The 17,551-nt window shown below is 32.9% G+C and overlaps 4 protein-coding genes across 9 annotated transcripts in view; 3 read left to right on the top strand and 1 right to left on the bottom strand.

The window, feature by feature from the left end:
* Nucleotides 1-8,120, top strand: part of LOC105344698 (E3 ubiquitin-protein ligase TRIM45-like) — a 28,316-nt gene extending 20,196 nt beyond the window's left edge. Inside the window, exons 3-5 of the mRNA XM_066087905.1 lie at nucleotides 3,217-3,289; nucleotides 6,680-6,736; nucleotides 7,412-8,120. Of these exons, the coding sequence (XP_065943977.1) occupies nucleotides 3,217-3,289; nucleotides 6,680-6,736; nucleotides 7,412-7,473 (192 nt within the window). The 3' untranslated portion in view covers nucleotides 7,474-8,120. The remainder of the gene's footprint in view (nucleotides 1-3,216; nucleotides 3,290-6,679; nucleotides 6,737-7,411) is intronic.
* Nucleotides 1-17,551, top strand: part of LOC105344873 (transcription intermediary factor 1-beta) — a 117,779-nt gene that overhangs the window by 71,306 nt on the left and 28,922 nt on the right. The window lies entirely within an intron of this gene.
* LOC117681384 (uncharacterized) lies at nucleotides 14,659-15,714 on the top strand. The gene is made up of 2 exons (XM_066077754.1): nucleotides 14,659-14,775; nucleotides 15,047-15,714. The coding sequence occupies exons 1-2, from the start codon at nucleotides 14,659-14,661 to the stop codon at nucleotides 15,617-15,619; spliced, it is 690 nt and encodes a 229-aa protein (XP_065933826.1). The 3' UTR covers nucleotides 15,620-15,714.
* On the bottom strand, nucleotides 15,860-17,506 carry LOC117681383 (putative nuclease HARBI1). The gene is made up of 3 exons (XM_034445584.2): nucleotides 16,977-17,506; nucleotides 16,507-16,683; nucleotides 15,860-16,390 (listed from the first exon to the last, which is right to left on the bottom strand). Exons 1-3 carry the CDS (start codon nucleotides 17,391-17,393, stop codon nucleotides 15,878-15,880), a joined length of 1,107 nt encoding a protein of 368 aa, XP_034301475.2. The 5' UTR covers nucleotides 17,394-17,506; the 3' UTR covers nucleotides 15,860-15,877.

A 17,551-nucleotide genomic window follows, 5' to 3' on the forward strand; every position in this document is an offset into this window, starting at 1 on the left:
TAACAAATATATATGGGAGTAGAGAAAAGGATTTTCTAAGATTTAACACATTTTTACTATATGGCTATATTGGCCCCACCCTAGAGCCAGAACCCCTGACCAAAGGCCATGAATTTCACAATTTTGTTGGAGGGCTTCATGGACATCATAATCATGCAACCAGTTTTTTCCTCACAGGTATTGGCGAGAGAAGAAATATTTTGGAAATTTTGCTTTTTTTGCATATTTGGCCCCACCTGTGGTGCCCCGGGGATGGTAGAGCCATTAATTTCACAATTTAGATTCTTCTTACCATAGAGATGCCTCACACCAACAATGGTAACAATTAGCCTTGTCATATTTAAGAAGAGTTTAAAAATGTAAAATTGTTAACGCATGATGAACGACGACAGACGAAAACGCATAGCAATACGTCACCTCAGTTTACTCAATTGACCTGAAGATAAACCGATGCCTGTTAAACATGTCAAAATTTACTGAGCAACAGTGAGCAAGAGCTTTAGAACTGCTCATAAGAATGGCGAAAAAGAAAACCAATAGGCACATCTTCAGTCTATGGTCTACCTATCCTGAAAATTTCATATTCTTATCTCTTATACTTCTCGAGATCAGGCGTGCACAAAATGGGTCGTAAAAGTTACAAAATCAGCGATAAATCGGTACCAGAATAGACGACGGCAAAAATATTGAAAACAAAATAAAAACAGATCACTTCCAATCATCTCTGCAAACATGGTGTTAATCAGTTGGATAGTTTCAGAGAAACCGCGAGCACAAAATTTGTGGAAAATAATAATAACTAGACACGATCTCGTTGCGAGCAACGAGTGGGACTTCCGTCCTACTTTTAAGTAAATGAGATAAAATCCTTCACTTTTAAGACGAAATTGTTAATCTACGTAAAAAATTTGGAAACAAAAATTGAGTAATAGGGCTGTTCCCCATGCACGTATGCTATCCTGATTAAAAGATATAATAGCCTTATTTGAAAGGTGGAGTGGGGTCATCGCAACAAAATGTAACATATTATCTATTACAGCACATTGTAAGTAAAAATTGGTGTTTGATTATCATCTTTAACAAAGAATTATCAGTTTGGATTAAAACAAATATACAGTCATGTATGGTCGGTCCCAAAAATATTTTTGCCGCATAATTTCTTAAATTATTCGAATTTTTTAAATACGTCTTGATTCAGACGATGTCCATTCAATAGTATGAAAAAAACTCAAGATTTCCTTTTTGAAACGCCCCTTCTAGCTTGTCTTGGTTCAATACATGGCCAAAAAAATAGAATTTTCACGGAGATTTAGCTGAACACCGCTCGTAAATAGGCACTGTCCGCCATATTTCTCTTTAATCACTGCTGTCCCTACAACCCCTATATAAGGGACAGACCTCTAAGCAGTTCAAAGTACTTCGCTGTAGAGGTCTCACCTGTGTGGACGTACATTTTGCCTCGCCGTGTTACTCGGTCGCGATGAAATTATCAAATTTTACGCACCCAGGAGAATACTAACATCAAATAAACTGGTCAATGCATTATTTACGAACAGAAAATGAACATAAGATAAGAAAAAATGCATAAAATCTAAAGACCACGAAAGGAATACTACATGTCGGCCACGAGTTTCAGGTGTGCAATCGGGTGTAACGAAATCGAAGGGTTTATATACCAGGTATCTGTGTGACGGTGCCTATATACGAGCGGTGTTCAGCTTTAAGCACGGATGATAACGTTGAAAACTTGTGCAAGGAATTCTGAGTGACTTCCGAATGGAGAAAAAAATGTCAACATTCCCCACTATAAATCTCCGTAGGAAATCTGTTTCGTTCCTGTGAATTTTTACGAGGGAAAAATGATAATGTGTGAATGATATTATCTTGGAAATGATCCCTTTTATCGATTTCAATTGCACTTCTTTCACAGGTATGTGTATTTTTAATAAAACTCGTTCAAATGTGCAGCAAACATATCCTCGAACAGACTTTACCTGAAATATTAACTGGAGAAACTAAATGGCCGAAGCGGGATTTGACCCCATTTTCGATCAATTGGACGATTTCATTAATCTTGAAAAGGGTATAACTCGCGTGACTTATTAAATGTACATTAAACAATTACAAATCAAGGGTGTATGTTAATTTTATAGATTTCTTCTAAAACATTTGACCAAAAGTATAATATATGAAGTTGCTACAAAACAAATGTCAAAATATTCATTTGACCTCCTCCCCATAGATCTATCCTAATGAATGAGTTCATTCAAACACCATCCAATCTTGCGTAAAATGGAAAGCTGATTATCGCGCCACATCATACCTCATTCATAGTTTTTGCGCGTCGATTAGTGGACGAGTATACCCCAGAGCACACCATGTGTACACATCACAGACACGTAGCGGGGGTGGGGGTTGCATTTTCTTAACTTAACATATAAAAAAAATTACCGAAAAAATTGGAAATGTCATGAATTTGCCCCCCCCCCCTCCTCCACTTTTTTTGAAGAATGTAAAAAATGAAACTGAAAATAAGGAATTGTAATTAAATTGAAGATACAATGAAAACTAATTTAATTTCAAGTGATATACATTTGCAAGCAATAGATCTGAGAAAAAGACTGAATTTTTTCCCTCTTGAATCAGCACGTTCCGTTTACAAATTTATGGTAAATAACGAAATATCAAATTAATTTCTTATAACACAGCCTAGTTGGTACATGCATGCTTCTACTGAATAAATTTGTTTAGAAAGGCATGTTTTTTTTAAAGCTATTACTTGTATTAATTTGGTTCATAATGCGTTTTTTTTCCAAATTTTCCGTCCGATGTAATGTTTTCTAGTGAATAAAATACCCGAATGCGGAGAAGCATGAATAGTGCTTTCGGCGTTATATTGAGGGTGTTTAGCGATGATCGGATCAATAGAAATCGACAACTAATTTGACGGTAGTCGGAGGAAATAGGGAAATAATACGTATTTATGAATCCATATCAGCTTTAATATACAAGATTAGGAAAGAATCAGACGAAATATCAGATAGATAGATAAAAAGATAGATAGATAGATAGATAGATATTGTATTTTTAGTTAGTACTTATTTCTTTCGTTCTAAGTATTATCTATATTCTTATCATGTTGTACTGACAAAGCTTTAAAAAGTGCCATTTTATTGAAAAGTGATAAAGATGAAATATTTGTTTTTCATTTTGCAGACAGATGAAGAAATCAATCGTAAACCAGTCGGAGCGAATGACAAGGTCACTAAAAGGAAATTATTAGCTAAAGGTATTATTTTTATATTTTTAACAAAACAAAAGGTTACAATAACATGTGAATCATGGAAAGTTTGTGATTTTGTTTCCCTGGATGTTTACCAAAAAAATTAATAAAGGCAACGGTTAAACCAAGTCCAGAAAATTATATTAAATTGTTTGATTCAATTTTATTTTGATTAGAAATAGAATTTGTTTGCATGCTACATTATTTACATTCAATGTATATTTTTCCTTTTGTTTGCATTGGAAATCTATGACATCCAATGTTAAATATCGCACGTCATAACTGATTACGGCGTATGAGCACAAGTAAACGTCATCAAGCGTCTTAATAGATATACAGTAAAACACGCTTATAACGAAGTCCCAGGGACGGCCAATTTAACTTCGTTATAAGCGTAATTCGTTATATCCGTCAAGTTTACAACATAAAATAGAGACTCGGGGAATGAAATTCACTTCGCTGTAAGCGTCAATTCATTATAAGTGTGTTCGCTATAACCGTGTTTTACTGTATTATTTTTAGAATTAATGAAACATTTACCTAACCAATATGATATGTTTTAAGACCAATTTTATGTAAGAATCAAAATTCGGTGGCCACGCATAGTCACGAATTTTCTTCATACTTGACAATTTGATAGACTTTGGTGAGTAAAAAAGCCTAACACCATTGTTTGTTGCTATGTGGTCGCGTTGCCATGGTAACCGAGGGCAAAGATGTAAAAATGGCATTTAATGCTTATTTGAGAACATACAGCATAGTGCCATACATGAGACACTAAAAAAGTGATCATACAACTTATAGAAAGTGGACCCAGGGCGTCAGAAATATCTGAAAGTTTAAACATAAACAAGTCTACAATTTCTAAGTTTTTAAAGCGTTGGAGGGAACGTGGAAATGTAGAAAACAGGCCGCGAAAGGGAAGACCTAGATTCGTAACTGTCAGAGGAGAACGGACACTTTCCAGGCTAGTAAAACAAATGCTCGTAGGACAACTTTGAAAGATATTACTGCTGATTTTAATAACAGTACACCTATTAAAGTTTCTCGTCGCACAGAAAACTCCACTCTTTGGGATATACAAGGAGATCTTCTAGGAAGGAACGTAAACAAAAAGAAACGCATAGCTTGGTGCCGAGGAAAGTTGCATTGGACTGTTAATAACCAGTGGAAGAAGGTGATGTTTGCGGATGAAATGATGGTTGTTATTAAACCAGCTGACGGAAAAATTAAAGTCTGGAGAAAGTCGTCGGAAAAATGGAGACCCGAGTGTTTGGGCCATTTTGCACCAATGTCGTCTGCTACTACCAAAATAATGGTGTGGGGATGTATAACATACTATGGGGTAGGAAGTTTAGCATTCATAAATGGAAATATGAACTCTCAGAAATATATTCAAACACTTGATGACAATATTTGGCAGGTATTTGTCAAACATCTGGCAACAATACATGGTACTTTCAAGATGACAATGCCCCATATCATCGGTCCAATGAATCTGAAAATTGGAAACATTAGAACAGAATACCACAGATAAGCTGGCTTCCCCAATCTCCTGACCTGAGTCCAATCGAAAATGTTTGGCTATTAATGTAAAACAAAATAAAAAATAGACTTTACCTGATCCGAAATGTAAATGACCTAAAAACACAGTTAACTATGGCTTGGAATGAAATTCCATTATTTTACATTAAAAAATTGTACACAAGTCTACCAAGAAGATATAGAGAAGTACTGATTCAGAAAGGCGACATTACAAAATATTAGAGTGATTAGAGTTCATTTGGAGGGCTGTCAGCGAATTCAGGTAAGTTGACTTTATTTAAAAACAATGGCAGCCATTAAAAAAATTGACTCATTTATGGCACAATGCTGTATTGTGAGTTATGTGCAGAACTTGGGGTTTCCAGGGTGTAATATATTATTAAAAATAGTTGTCATTTTTCAAAAGAAAGAAAACAATTCATGGAGTAACGCATATTTTTAGATCGTTTCCATGGTCACCTAACAGAAATTTAAAAATCTGTTTTCTTCATTTAATTTGAATAAAAAGTGCAAATCTTGGATTTTGTGGTAAACACCATTATGATTGTGCAATTAAGAATTTAAATATGAAAATTGAAAACCGTTGCTATGGTCACAAGCTTAAAAATAAGGAAAATTTTAATATGTTTAGGCATCTTTGAATGAATATTATTTCCTTATAATGAAATCTGAAATTTTCTAAAAATAACTGCCGTTGCTATGGACTTTTCAAAAAGTAAGAATTTCTGTGTGATTTTTTACGCAACTTAATTTTCCATAGCAACAACAGGAACTTCTCTGTTACATAACAAAGCTTTTTGTGGTATATAATGAAAATTTAGATATAATTTTACAAGTTCCAACTAAAATAATTTAAAAAAAAAAAAATTAAAACTGGGAATTAAAGCATATCAATATCATCATCATTTTCTTAGTTTTTCCTATTTTTTGGCCTTGTTGTCATAGCAACGGATGTCAATTTTCATAATAAAATATATATAGCATGGACATTGATATGGATGTAAAAATTTGACGGTTTTTTATTTCGGCTAATTAAAAAACCGCAAAAAACTGATTTCAAACATTTGTAACGGTTTCCATGATAACACTTTAAAAGTATTGGTTTCTCCATCAATTTTAGGATATAATTAAATAATTGAAAATAGGACAAAGGCTGTTTTATGTCTGTGGTAGTTTACATTAGTGGGCAAAACCTTCTAATATGGCTTCAATGTTTTGCTATTTTTCCATCTTTAGCCTCGATTACTATGGCAACGGTTACCCCTAGCAACCAACTTTAAGTGGATTTTTGCGTTTTACGCCAAGGTGTGTCTATGTATGAAATATAAGGAAAATTTGTGACTATGCGTGGCCAGACCCTTTTATAAATCTATGATTCTTACATAGAATTGATCTTAAATAATCGTTATAACTTTCTTATCTTAAAACGGTTTGTTCCAGGCAAAGTTTCTTTATACGGTTTACCACAGAGCGCAATAAATTGTATATTTTGGCTATTACATATATTACTCATTTTATAAAAAAGGGCTAGTGTAAAGGCTTTAAAGCATCAATAGAATTTTTATACAAACAAATAAAAGAAAAACAATTATTAGTAAAACTAAAGGATTAAATGATTTTGTTTGGATATCGTTGGATTTATAACCAGCCTAAGCAAATTATCATAGTGCAGTTCACAATTTGTCTGCACGGCCTGGTGAGTAATAGGATCGACGATTTGAAAAAAAAAAATAGCATTTGATCTGTGCTGAATTGAAGTGTACCTGTTAAATTTATAGATAAAGTTTAAAACAGAAAACCAGGTGAGCAACAGAAATCTTAGTGATCTTGATTGTTGATTTACTTTGATAGAACGGGCACGGGCACAACTTGACAGGATTACAAAAGAGTATCAGTTGATCCAAAAACGTATGTGTTTGGCTGCTATATATATTACTCATTTTATGAAAAAAGGGCTAATGTAAAGACTTTAAAGCAACGATACAATTGTTTATACTCACAAACGAAAATAACTATTAATAAAGCTAAAGTATTAAATGGTTTTCTTTGGATATCGTTGGATTTATAATCAGCCTAGGCAGACAAATTATAATAGCGCAGTTCACAATTTGTCTGCACGGCTTGGCGAGTTATAGAACCGACGAATTCCAAAAAAAATAGCATTCGATCAGTGCTGAATTGAAGTGTACCTGTTAAACTTATAGATAAAGTTTTAAACAGTTTGTTCTAGTCATTTATCTTTTGAATCATAGTTTAATTATTCATTTTCCACGTACACATTGTTAATAAATTATTATTTATTATGTATGTGATTGGGTATGTGTAGATAGTTTCGTGATCCACCGAAACCTAAATTACATTTAGCCTGCGGATTGCAAGGACTGCCGTTTTCCTTCCAAAATATTTGTATAACCTCCTATCCATACACGTATGGATTGCTTTTATGCGGCGCTTGGGCAGATTCTGATAAAACTTTACGAATATTTTGAAATTCGTGTGTATTTTTGAACAGTTTTAATTAATCAGAAAACGAGGTGAGCAACATGAATCTTAGTGATCTTGGTTGTTGATTTACTTTTATAGAACAAGAACAGTTACGAAAGGAAGAGCATGAGAAGAATACCATTCGTAAAGAGAGACCATAACTCTACTGAAATCAGCTGACTCTCATCATTACTGCTTTATAAAATCTTATTCAAACAATCAAACCATTGTTGTTTCAGTGGTTGTTATATCAACAATTAATAATCAGGATACTTTAATTCATGATAATATTGCAAACTGTAGTATTGCTGTTCTAAAAAGAGAACAGTTATTAATGTTTGTATTCACACAATCCCATACTGATTTTTACATCTCTCCTGGGACGGACCATTTTAAGTTTAGAGGGGATGGGAGTCATTGCTTAAACCAAAGTCTTAACTATTTTCCTGTTAGATATACCTTTAATATCTCTTTGGAATCCAAAAGTCATAATTTATTATTTTCACTTGATCAGCTACATGTAGGGTGCTTGCATAGTTGACTTTTACATGTTGTACAATAATATGTAGCATCGAAATTCTCGAAAAGATGTTATTTTTTAAATATATAAATCCTTGTATAAAATATTTAAACTCTTCTGGGGCCCCTTATTGTCTAGGGATCACGGGTTGAAAAATTACAAATCAATTATAAATGCTGCAGATTATTTAAACCCTATGTTATTCTCGCCTATCTTTTTAGTAAAGATATACGCTCATTTTGATATTGCCTGAACAATGTATAATAAACAGAGTCAAACTGTTATTAATTTATTGTCTTATTTTGATTTTAATTACCGCCAATGAAGCAAACTAAGATGAAATTTAAAAAAAATAAAACGGCCTCTACAAACATTAAGGCACCGGTAAATGTAATACTAATTTTGATTATTCACCAATTGAAAAAAAAAAACAAAGACAAAAAAAGAAAAGAAAACATATTGGCAAAAATATTAAGCATATGCAGTAAAGGTAGCTCGCGGGTTTACCTGCTTGTGAGAAAACCTACCTTGAAAATTTGTCCACGTGATCCATAGGTTTTATAGTTTTATTTCTAAAATTTATTTAAGATTCGTCTGCGCAGTAATAATGTTATCGTGTTTCAAATACAGTGTCATTAATAAAATTAAGCAACGCCATTTCAATGAAATATATAGTAAAATGCACATTTTAACCGAGAAACGCATTACAAAACTATGCTCCAAACTTTTAAACGATTCAGACGAAATTAATCATACTCAACACAAAAACAGAGGAGATAATTATGAATCAATTCATAAAAAAATATCAGTATGTGTTCTCGGCCAATTTTTGGCAAAAAAACTTTAAAGATTTAAAAGATTTCTCAAAACCTTATATTTTCATTACGACGTTAGCCTGACGTCATCATTTCCTTACTTCTTAGAACACCAAAATTGAAATGCATTTATTGACAAGAACATGTAAATGCTTATTAGACATTATTGTGAATGTTATCAAATGCAATTAATGTAAGGCTGTAAAGATACAGAAAATTGCTATTTTTGTTTTTATGAAACTCTGAGTCAATCAATGCAAAAAAAAAATGCCAGGCAACTACTGACATTATAAGTAAGTAATCGAATAAAACAGGTATCTCAAACCAAAAGAAATTTAAGAATTTAATCGGTAGTACATATTACGGAAGTTATAATTGTAAAAAAAAAAAAGTGAAGTTAATGCATGTATACATTCTATTTTAAAACATGACTTTAAATGGAAGAGTTCTAACGCACACTCATTCTTTATCTTTATAGAACAAAATGTGACAATGTATGTGACATCTTTAAATTTTCAGCACTTGATATTATAAATCTTTGTATAAACAGTCATAAACCGCATATAAACTTTTTAAAATATTTTCTTTTATGCTTCTAGATATCTCATTTGTCATTTTATAAAAGAATTATGAGTTTACTATGACGGTCAACTCTTTACGTCGATTCCTATTATGACGTCAGCAAACCCGCGAGCTACGTTAAGTGTTCCTTTGAATGTTCTTAGTAGACAAAATAAACCGGTCAAAGATTAGGAATTTAGTTTAATAATAAAAAAAATGTTCACTTGCAAGGTTGGTAAAAATAAGAAATCATTGTTATCAGCGGATTGGCAGATATGTTAACAATATCGACGACGAGTTAAACCTTAAATCTAAAATCAGTGCAACGTAAAACAATTAAAAACAATTATTGTTGACATGAAAGACTATGCATATGTGCATGTACATGTAAATTTGTATAGCTTCCCACAAATTTTGTTATTTGCAGCTTAATTTGAAAAGTGTCAGGCAAGCTGATTTTAAAAAAAAAAATGCTTAAAGAAAATGAAAATAACATGAGTACAATTATTACTGATTATCTTTGAAATAATGAATATCTGATAATACTCGGGTTTGTTTTTCTACACTAAGACAGTTCAGATGAAGAAGCTTAAGCATCATCATTTATAAATGGTTTCATATTATAAAGTAACTTTAAAGATTTAAGTGAATTACAACCTACGATTTTTAAAACTACATGCTTTGAAATCAACATTACATCGTTTTATATCTCTGGACATGTAACTGCTTCAGCTGTAAAGTCATCCTGTATACATGAGTGAGAGAGAGAGAGCACTTTAAAGGTCAGGCCGAGTCAATTTAGGCTGTTCAAGTAATTTTTGACTTATAAGGGATGAAATGCTCGTTGAAGTGTGTCCTGAATGTGAATGAAGGCTTAAAAAAAGGTTTTCTAAAGCCTTACGTCTTTAGGGGTTTTAAGGGGCCAGATGTCTTAGAATTTGATCGCATACATCATATGGTTTAAAGCAATATTCAGAAAAAGATACTAAGAATAACGTTCTAAACAATATTCATCTATCAAAATTGTCGTTAACTGGCACTGATCAGGAAGGGTCAGCCCCTAAAACATTCTTTCTCAGAAACATGAAGTTCAAGAACGGTAACGAACTTTTAAACAAAATGTGTTAAATATCAAAAGACCTACCAGGAAAAAGGGAATGTCTCCTCAAATAAGGGGCCAAAAGAGCTCAGAAGCCTCTTTTCTATAGCTTTTTGTTTTTTAGCTCACCTGAACTAAAGGTTAAAGTGAGCTTTTCTGATCACCTGTTGTCCGTCGTCCATCCGTCTGTCTGTCTGTCCGTTCGTCTGTAAACTTTTCACATGTTGACTTTTTTCTCTAGAACCACTGAGACAAATTTAACCAAACTTGGTTCAAAGCATCCTTATGGGAAGGGGGGGGGGGTTATAAATTATCAAAATAAAGGACACAACCCTTTTTAAAAGGGAGATAATTGCGAAAATTGGGTGGGTGTTTTAAAAAATCTTCTTCTTAAGGAAGGAGTCTTTTCATACTTCAAGTAATAAGAATTTTATGAAAATTCATATACATGCATTTTAAAACACTCTCTTTCAAAATTAAAACAAAATTATAAAAATCGACCGCCTTATATCGGTGTCAAGGTCACTCAAAGTCAACATCTTAAAATAGACAATAATTTACGTTCATTAACCATTATAAGAACTTTTCTTACACTTTGATACACCAGAAAAATCCTAAGACAGAAAATGTTCAAACTTACTAGGGATCTAAAATTGTACGGTCAAAATATTTCAAAACAGTAAAGAAAAAAGGAAATACATTACAAGTTTTCAAAATAATCAAATCCGAATTTCCTCAGACTTTACAAAAAAATTTAACTCAATTTTGCAAAATATTAATGTATTAAACATCTTTTATTATTATCGTCCTATAAGAAATGTTTTATAGTTCCGTAGCATTATATGAGAAAAAAGCTATAGCAAAATAAAAAATATAATTGACCGTTTGAGAACAGAGAAATTTTAACCCGAATATCCCCTTTCTTTACATAGAAAATTGCATGACCACTCCTTTGCAAATCAATGATTTCAACATCTCTTAAAATGTCAACCTATATTGGAAATTTCTTTTCTCAGTTTCACGTTTGCCCAGTCAAATGAGCCTAGTGTTATACCAGATAAAAAAGAAAATTAATCTTATAATGAATGGTAATTTTTAACTTGAATTTCCTTAATCTTTATACAGAAAATCCATTAAAATTCGAAAATTCTCAATGTTTAGAGCCTCTTTTATTGTTATCATCCTATAATGAGAATTTCTTTTCTTTGTTATAGTTCCGTAGCATAATGTAAGAAAAAAGCTATCGCAAAAGGAAAATATAATTTACCATTTGAGAACAGAGAAATTTTAACCTGAATTTCCTCTTTCTTTACATAGAAAATTGCATGACCACTCCTTTGCAAATCAATGATTTCAACATCTCTTAAAATGTCAACCTATATTGGAAATTTCTTTTCTCAGTTTCACGTTTGCCCAGTCATATGAGCCTAGTGTAATACCAGATCAAAAAGAAAATTAACCTTATAATGAATGGTAATTTTTAACCCGAATTTCCTTAATACTTATACAGAAAATCCATTAAATTTCGCAAATTCTCAATGTTTTGAGCCTCTTTTATTGTTATCATCCTATAATGAGAATTTCTTTTCTTTGTTATAGTTCCGTAACATAATATAAGAAAAAAGCTGTGGTGTTCCCAATCCGGAAATTTACCCGTTCCGGGTTTTGATATTATGTGTTTTGTTTATATTTCCGCCCAAGCAGAAGTACATGTGCTATTTGTTATGTCTTGTGTTTAAAGCCCCCCAAAGGAGTAAGTAATTATCATTTTATTCAGAATTTGATTGTAAATTAAGTAAATAAGTACTTTCAACTGTTTTATACATAAGATAAAGCTAAAATTACATGATTAAACATTCTGTTGCAAAATTATCGGTCTGCTCAGTTGAAACTATTCCTGTCAGTGTCCATTACTATACTGTGTGTTTGGAAAGTCAGTGTAATGTGTCATTTTGTTTTGTTGTAGTTTTTTACCCTCTTCACGAGGAAGAATGTTTCGTTTCAATAAATCTTGAAAACATCACAAAAGCTATCGCAAAAGGAAAATATAATTGACCATTTTAGAACAGAGACATTTTAACCCGAATGTCCTCTTTCTTTACATAGAAAATTGACCACTCCTTTGCAAATCATCAATGATTTCAACATCTCTTAAAATGTCAACCTATATTGGAAATTTCTTTTTTAACTGAAGTTTTGCTCAGTTGTATGACTCAAGTGCTACACCATATATAAAATAAAATTGACAATTAAAGAAGGCGGGGGGGGGGGAGGGGGGGGGGGTCTTTTACCCGAATTTCCTCTGTCTTTACACAGAAAGTCCATTATATTACGCAAAATCTCAATAGTTTCTCGTTTTAAAAATGATCATTTCATATTGAAATCTTCATTTCTAAGTACCAGTTTCGTCGATTAGTATGTCATTGAGATAAAGGCCATATAGTTAAAGAAAAATAAAATTGACCATTTTAGAGGTAGAATTTTTAAAAAAACGAACTTACTCCCTTCTTTACACAGCTCGAACGTTGACCACTCCTTTGCAAAACATTAACGTTTTAAACATCCCTTGAATGTCAACCTTTGTTGGAGTTTTTTTCAGTTAAGTTTCGCACAGTCATACATGTATAAGTCAAGTTCTATACCCAGTAGTCTCTGTGCTAATACATAGGATCTTCAACCCGAATTTCCTCCTTTTGAATAAAGAAAATCGAACACATTTTACTTAAATATATAAATGTTTACAACAATTTTTTTTTTAATATCAACATTTATGAAATATCAACCTGCTGATATGTCTACACATATAGTACTGATTATAACAGTTTTTCGAGAAAAGTGCATATAACATGTGGAAGAGAAATATATAGACAATTCAAGTACATGTTCCATCCAAATTTTCTTCAATATAACATCTAAAAAGAACTAGTGGGTATTGTTTTTTTGCAAAAAAAAAACACATGTCTCCTCTTCTCCCCAAGGATTGTTATATGGGGCAAATTTAACAATTGAAAAAGAATGATGTCAGCCATATGTTACCCAGACCCAGACAAAATTAATTTGACCTTGAGTAAAACATGGTCAAGGTCATATATAAATCAATAGTACACCTAAGTGTATTATTATTGTTCTTTGTTTAAAGTTTGAAGTGCTTCTGTCAAAGTATATTCAGAAGTTGAACAATGAAGTTTTTTCTAATTTGACCTTGAAATAAAAATTTTAGGTCGAGGTCAAAATTTTTGGTAAGGTTCAACTAGGTTATATACCATCTATCTATGATACAAGTTAAAAGTCTGTATATTAAAGGAGTCTTGTTTCATGGTCCGGACAATATTTTTTATGAAAAGCTTGACCTTGAATAGCAAAATAGGTCAAAATCAAAACTTTTGGTGAAGTGCACTTCTTCTCATTACCATCTACCTATGTTCCAAGTTTGAATCTTAATGTCAAATGGTATGAAAGTTATGATCCAGACAATTTTTTTTTCTTTATTTGACCTTGAGTAAAAGAAGGTCAAGGTGAAATATCATTTAATAGTACACCTAAGTGTATTATTATTGTTCTTTGTTTAAAGTTTGAAGTCCTTCTGTCAAAGTATATTCAGAAGTTGAACAATGAAGTTTTTTCTAATATGACCTTGAAATAATAATTCTAGGTCAAGGTCAAAAATTTTGGTAAGGTTCAACTAGTTTATATACCATCTATCTATGATACAAGTTAAAAGTCTGTAAGTTAAAGGAGTCTTGTGTTATGGTCCGGACAATATTTTTTATGAAAAGCTTGACCTTGAAGAACAAAATAGGTCAAGGTCAAAAGTTTTGGTGGCGTGCACTCCTTCTTAATACCATCTACCTATGTTCCAAGTTTAAAGTCTTAATGTCAAAGGGTATTTAAGTTACGGCCTGGACAAATTTGGATGAAGAAGAAGAAGAATAAGAAGACTAGACACGATCTCGTTGCAAGCAACGAGGAGGTCTTCCGTCCGATTTTTAGAAGAAAATATGACATCATCGTCTTTGATTTTCGACAACAAAACATGATATGGAAAAAGGAGTGAAGTACTAATGCTTTAATGTATCGCTTTTTATAAGTTCTATTACTTTGCTTTTTAAAATACTTGCGTTTATTCCAATTAAGATTGAAAAGATTAAACTTGTTTACATCTAAAAACCCTAATTGGGTAACGCAAGAGCAAATCATTATATTTTTAGGATATATAAACGTATTATACCTAATCTAGCTTTAATAACCTTTCACAAGATGGCTCCCATTACAAGGCTTTTGATAAATTATTTAAGAGCCCTTTGATCCCCTAATTTAAGGGGCCAGCCCCTTTTTCTTGAAATCGAATGAAATGCCATGTACCAGTAATGAAACTCCGGTTGAAAATGAATCACCTTGCAGCTCTTCAAGGTCAAGTTTCTCCTCCACACCAGAGTCTACCAGTGCCTCATCATCAACATCAGAACAGGTAGACAATTATTTCTGGCCAAATTTAGAAAAACATCACAGAAACAAATGTTACCCTGAGAAAAATTTAGATAAATTTTTTTTTGACTCGTCACCTGAGAGCACAAAATGTTTTTCTGAACTTTATTCTCCTTGGGAGAAAGAAGAAAAAATAATGTCAAAAGAGAGTATTCAAGTGTCAAATGATATGTGTGTGTCTTTGGAGGAATTTCACAATCTCCTCGTTGAAAAACTTGACAAGCTACATTTAGATTAATGTATATATATTTCAGTCTATTCATATTTGGACGGTCGCAGAAGAAAAACGTCTTATAGACTGTCGATTATCCAAAGAGGAAGATTTCTGTGGTAACAAGTCGCATGACTCCTTGTGGCAAGCTATTACAAAGGAATTGAATGGTGAGGGGCTGAAATTGACAAAGCAGCAGATAATTAACAAGTGGAAAAGTTTGAAGAAAAAGTATAAAGAAATAAATGACCACAACTCAAAAACAGGGGCAGATCGTATGGACTGGAAACATAAAGATGCATTTGATGGGGCATATGGGAATAAGGCATCAACAAAACTAAGTGTGTCTTTTGACACAGGTCGACTGAAGGAGTTACCAAAAACCAATGAGTGTTTGAAAAGAAAATTGGAAAAGGGAGATAGGGAAGAAACATTGGAAACAAAAGCTGAATTGCCAAAAAAGAAGATTAGGCCCAATTTAAAAACTGATCTGATGGAAAAGTTGGATGCCCAAAATTCAAAACTAATGGATCAAATGGAAACACAGCACAGAGACAAACTTCAAAGAATGGACAGAATGCTCGATTTGTTCGAAAGATCATTGGACAAAAAGTAACAATTGTGATCTTGTATCAGTCACGTCATATGATTGTCAGACTTTTTTTTTTTTTAATATCAGAAAATAGGTATATACTGATACATATTAATTAAAACTTTGTGATATTTTTTTTAATTTTGTTGTTTACACTTTTTTTTTTACAATTGTTATGTTATTTATACACAAGCAGTGTATTGAATTTTTATGTTGATTTGTTATGAATATTAAAACATAAACACATTGCTTAGTTGTTTTTCTATTTAATATTTCTCAAATTCACAGTAATGCGTTCATTATTTCATTTCTCCTGGCTGCTCCACACCCTCCATCCAGGTATATGTTGGGATAAAAATTAGCATTTACATCATGATCTTCATCTATAAAGTCCTCAACATCATCATGACTAAGAACACACAAATTGTGTAATATGCACCCGGAAATAATAATTGCAATTATATGAGGTGGTTTCCTGACAGTAATTTCCCTCAACCTCCGAAACCTCCCCTTAAGATGACCGTAGCATCGTTCAACTATTTGCCGGGCACTCGAAAGTCTCCTGTTAAACCTGTGCTGCCTTGGAGTAAGGTGTCCTGTGTTCCTAAATGGAGTGATTAGCCAATTTCTTAAGGGGTATGCACTGTCTGCGATGATAAAGTTGCGTTGACCAATAGCATTTCCCTGCTCCCCATCCTCAAATAGTGACGAGTTGCGCAAAACCCTTGCATCATGAGTGCAGCCTGGCCAGCCAGTGTATGCATGACGAATGACCATGTCACTGTCACATACTACCTGAAAATAAGTGACAATAAGAAAAATCAGTTTATTATTTACATGTATTGCATTTATTCACAAGAATTAATCATAAAAACAAACATTAAATTAAATATTCAGGAAATATACAATACCTGCAACTGAATGGAAGGAAACTGTTTTCTGTTAAAGTAATCTCGGTCCCCTTTTGGTGCTGAATAAAGTCGGATATGGGTTCCATCCAGGGCTCCAATTATGCCAGGAATTCCACTTTGTAATTGAAAGTCACGGGATATGGCTTGCTGCGTTTGAATACTAGGCCAGTCAATTATCTAATAAAAAAAAATATAAAATTTTTGAGAGAAAATGCAGCAATATCAAAACAGTATACCTAATCCATTTGGGGGTCAACTGCAAAACAGTGTGCAAAACGAAATGAAATGAAACATTTCTGTAAACAGTTAATTGGTAAGAATTAAAACTTAACGATGATATTTTTAAAAAAATTAAAAATATCATGAATTTATCGATACCATTAAAGTTTTGATTTACAGCATACCGATATCCGCTGTAGGTTACCGGTATCCATGGTCTTGGACCATCATTTCAGTTCATTTATACTTACTCGTATTAAGAGAGTGTTTATTGCGTAGGACATGGATTTGACTACGTCGTGGACCGTCTTGATCCCAACTCCAAACTGCACACTTATTTCCCTCAAAGATTCTTGACTTGCCATATATGCAAGAAAAATAAGTAACTGTTTACTTGGCTCAATCTGCTCTGTTCCTCCGCCATGCTTTGATACGATAAAGCCTTGCACTTCACGAAGTATAATGTCATACACAGCTGGTGTTACCCGAAAATGAGATCTAAATAATGCTGCATCAAACAATGGCACGATATTTTCGGCATAATTGTTTATCCTCGGAATAAATCGTTTGTGATTCAGCAAGGCAAAAATTGTTAAATTTCTCGCTAGGTATACTGCCATGTCATTGTCATTTTCGTCCAAAAAGTATTGCAGCAAAATAACATCCATATTGCGAGTACAGACTCCGCTGCAAAACGTGTTTACCTGGAGAGTTGCGTGCGCATGAATTGTTTACGTCCTGTTATCACTAGAGTCAAGACTAAAGTTTCCAGATAAAAACGCTCTAAGGGTTTAAAAACCAGGTACCTGTGTGACTGTGCCTATTT

The sequence above is a fragment of the Magallana gigas genome, chromosome 1, assembly GCF_963853765.1.
Source record: "Magallana gigas chromosome 1, xbMagGiga1.1, whole genome shotgun sequence".
In the NCBI taxonomy this organism is placed as follows: Eukaryota; Metazoa; Mollusca; class Bivalvia; order Ostreida; family Ostreidae; genus Magallana; species Magallana gigas.

Coding starts and splice junctions, on each gene's coding strand:
- LOC117681384 (XM_066077754.1), top strand. CDS start 14,659: ATGCCATGTACCAGTAATGAAACTCCGGTTGAAAATGAATCACCTTGC. Junction 14,776..15,046: donor CATCATCAACATCAGAACAG/GTAGACAATTAT, acceptor TATATATTTCAG/TCTATTCATATTTGGACGGT.
- LOC117681383 (XM_034445584.2), bottom strand. CDS start 17,393: ATGGATGTTATTTTGCTGCAATACTTTTTGGACGAAAATGACAATGAC. Junction 16,684..16,976: donor TAAACACTCTCTTAATACGA/GTAAGTATAAAT, acceptor TTTTTTTATTAG/ATAATTGACTGGCCTAGTAT. Junction 16,391..16,506: donor TTCCTTCCATTCAGTTGCAG/GTATTGTATATT, acceptor ACTTATTTTCAG/GTAGTATGTGACAGTGACAT.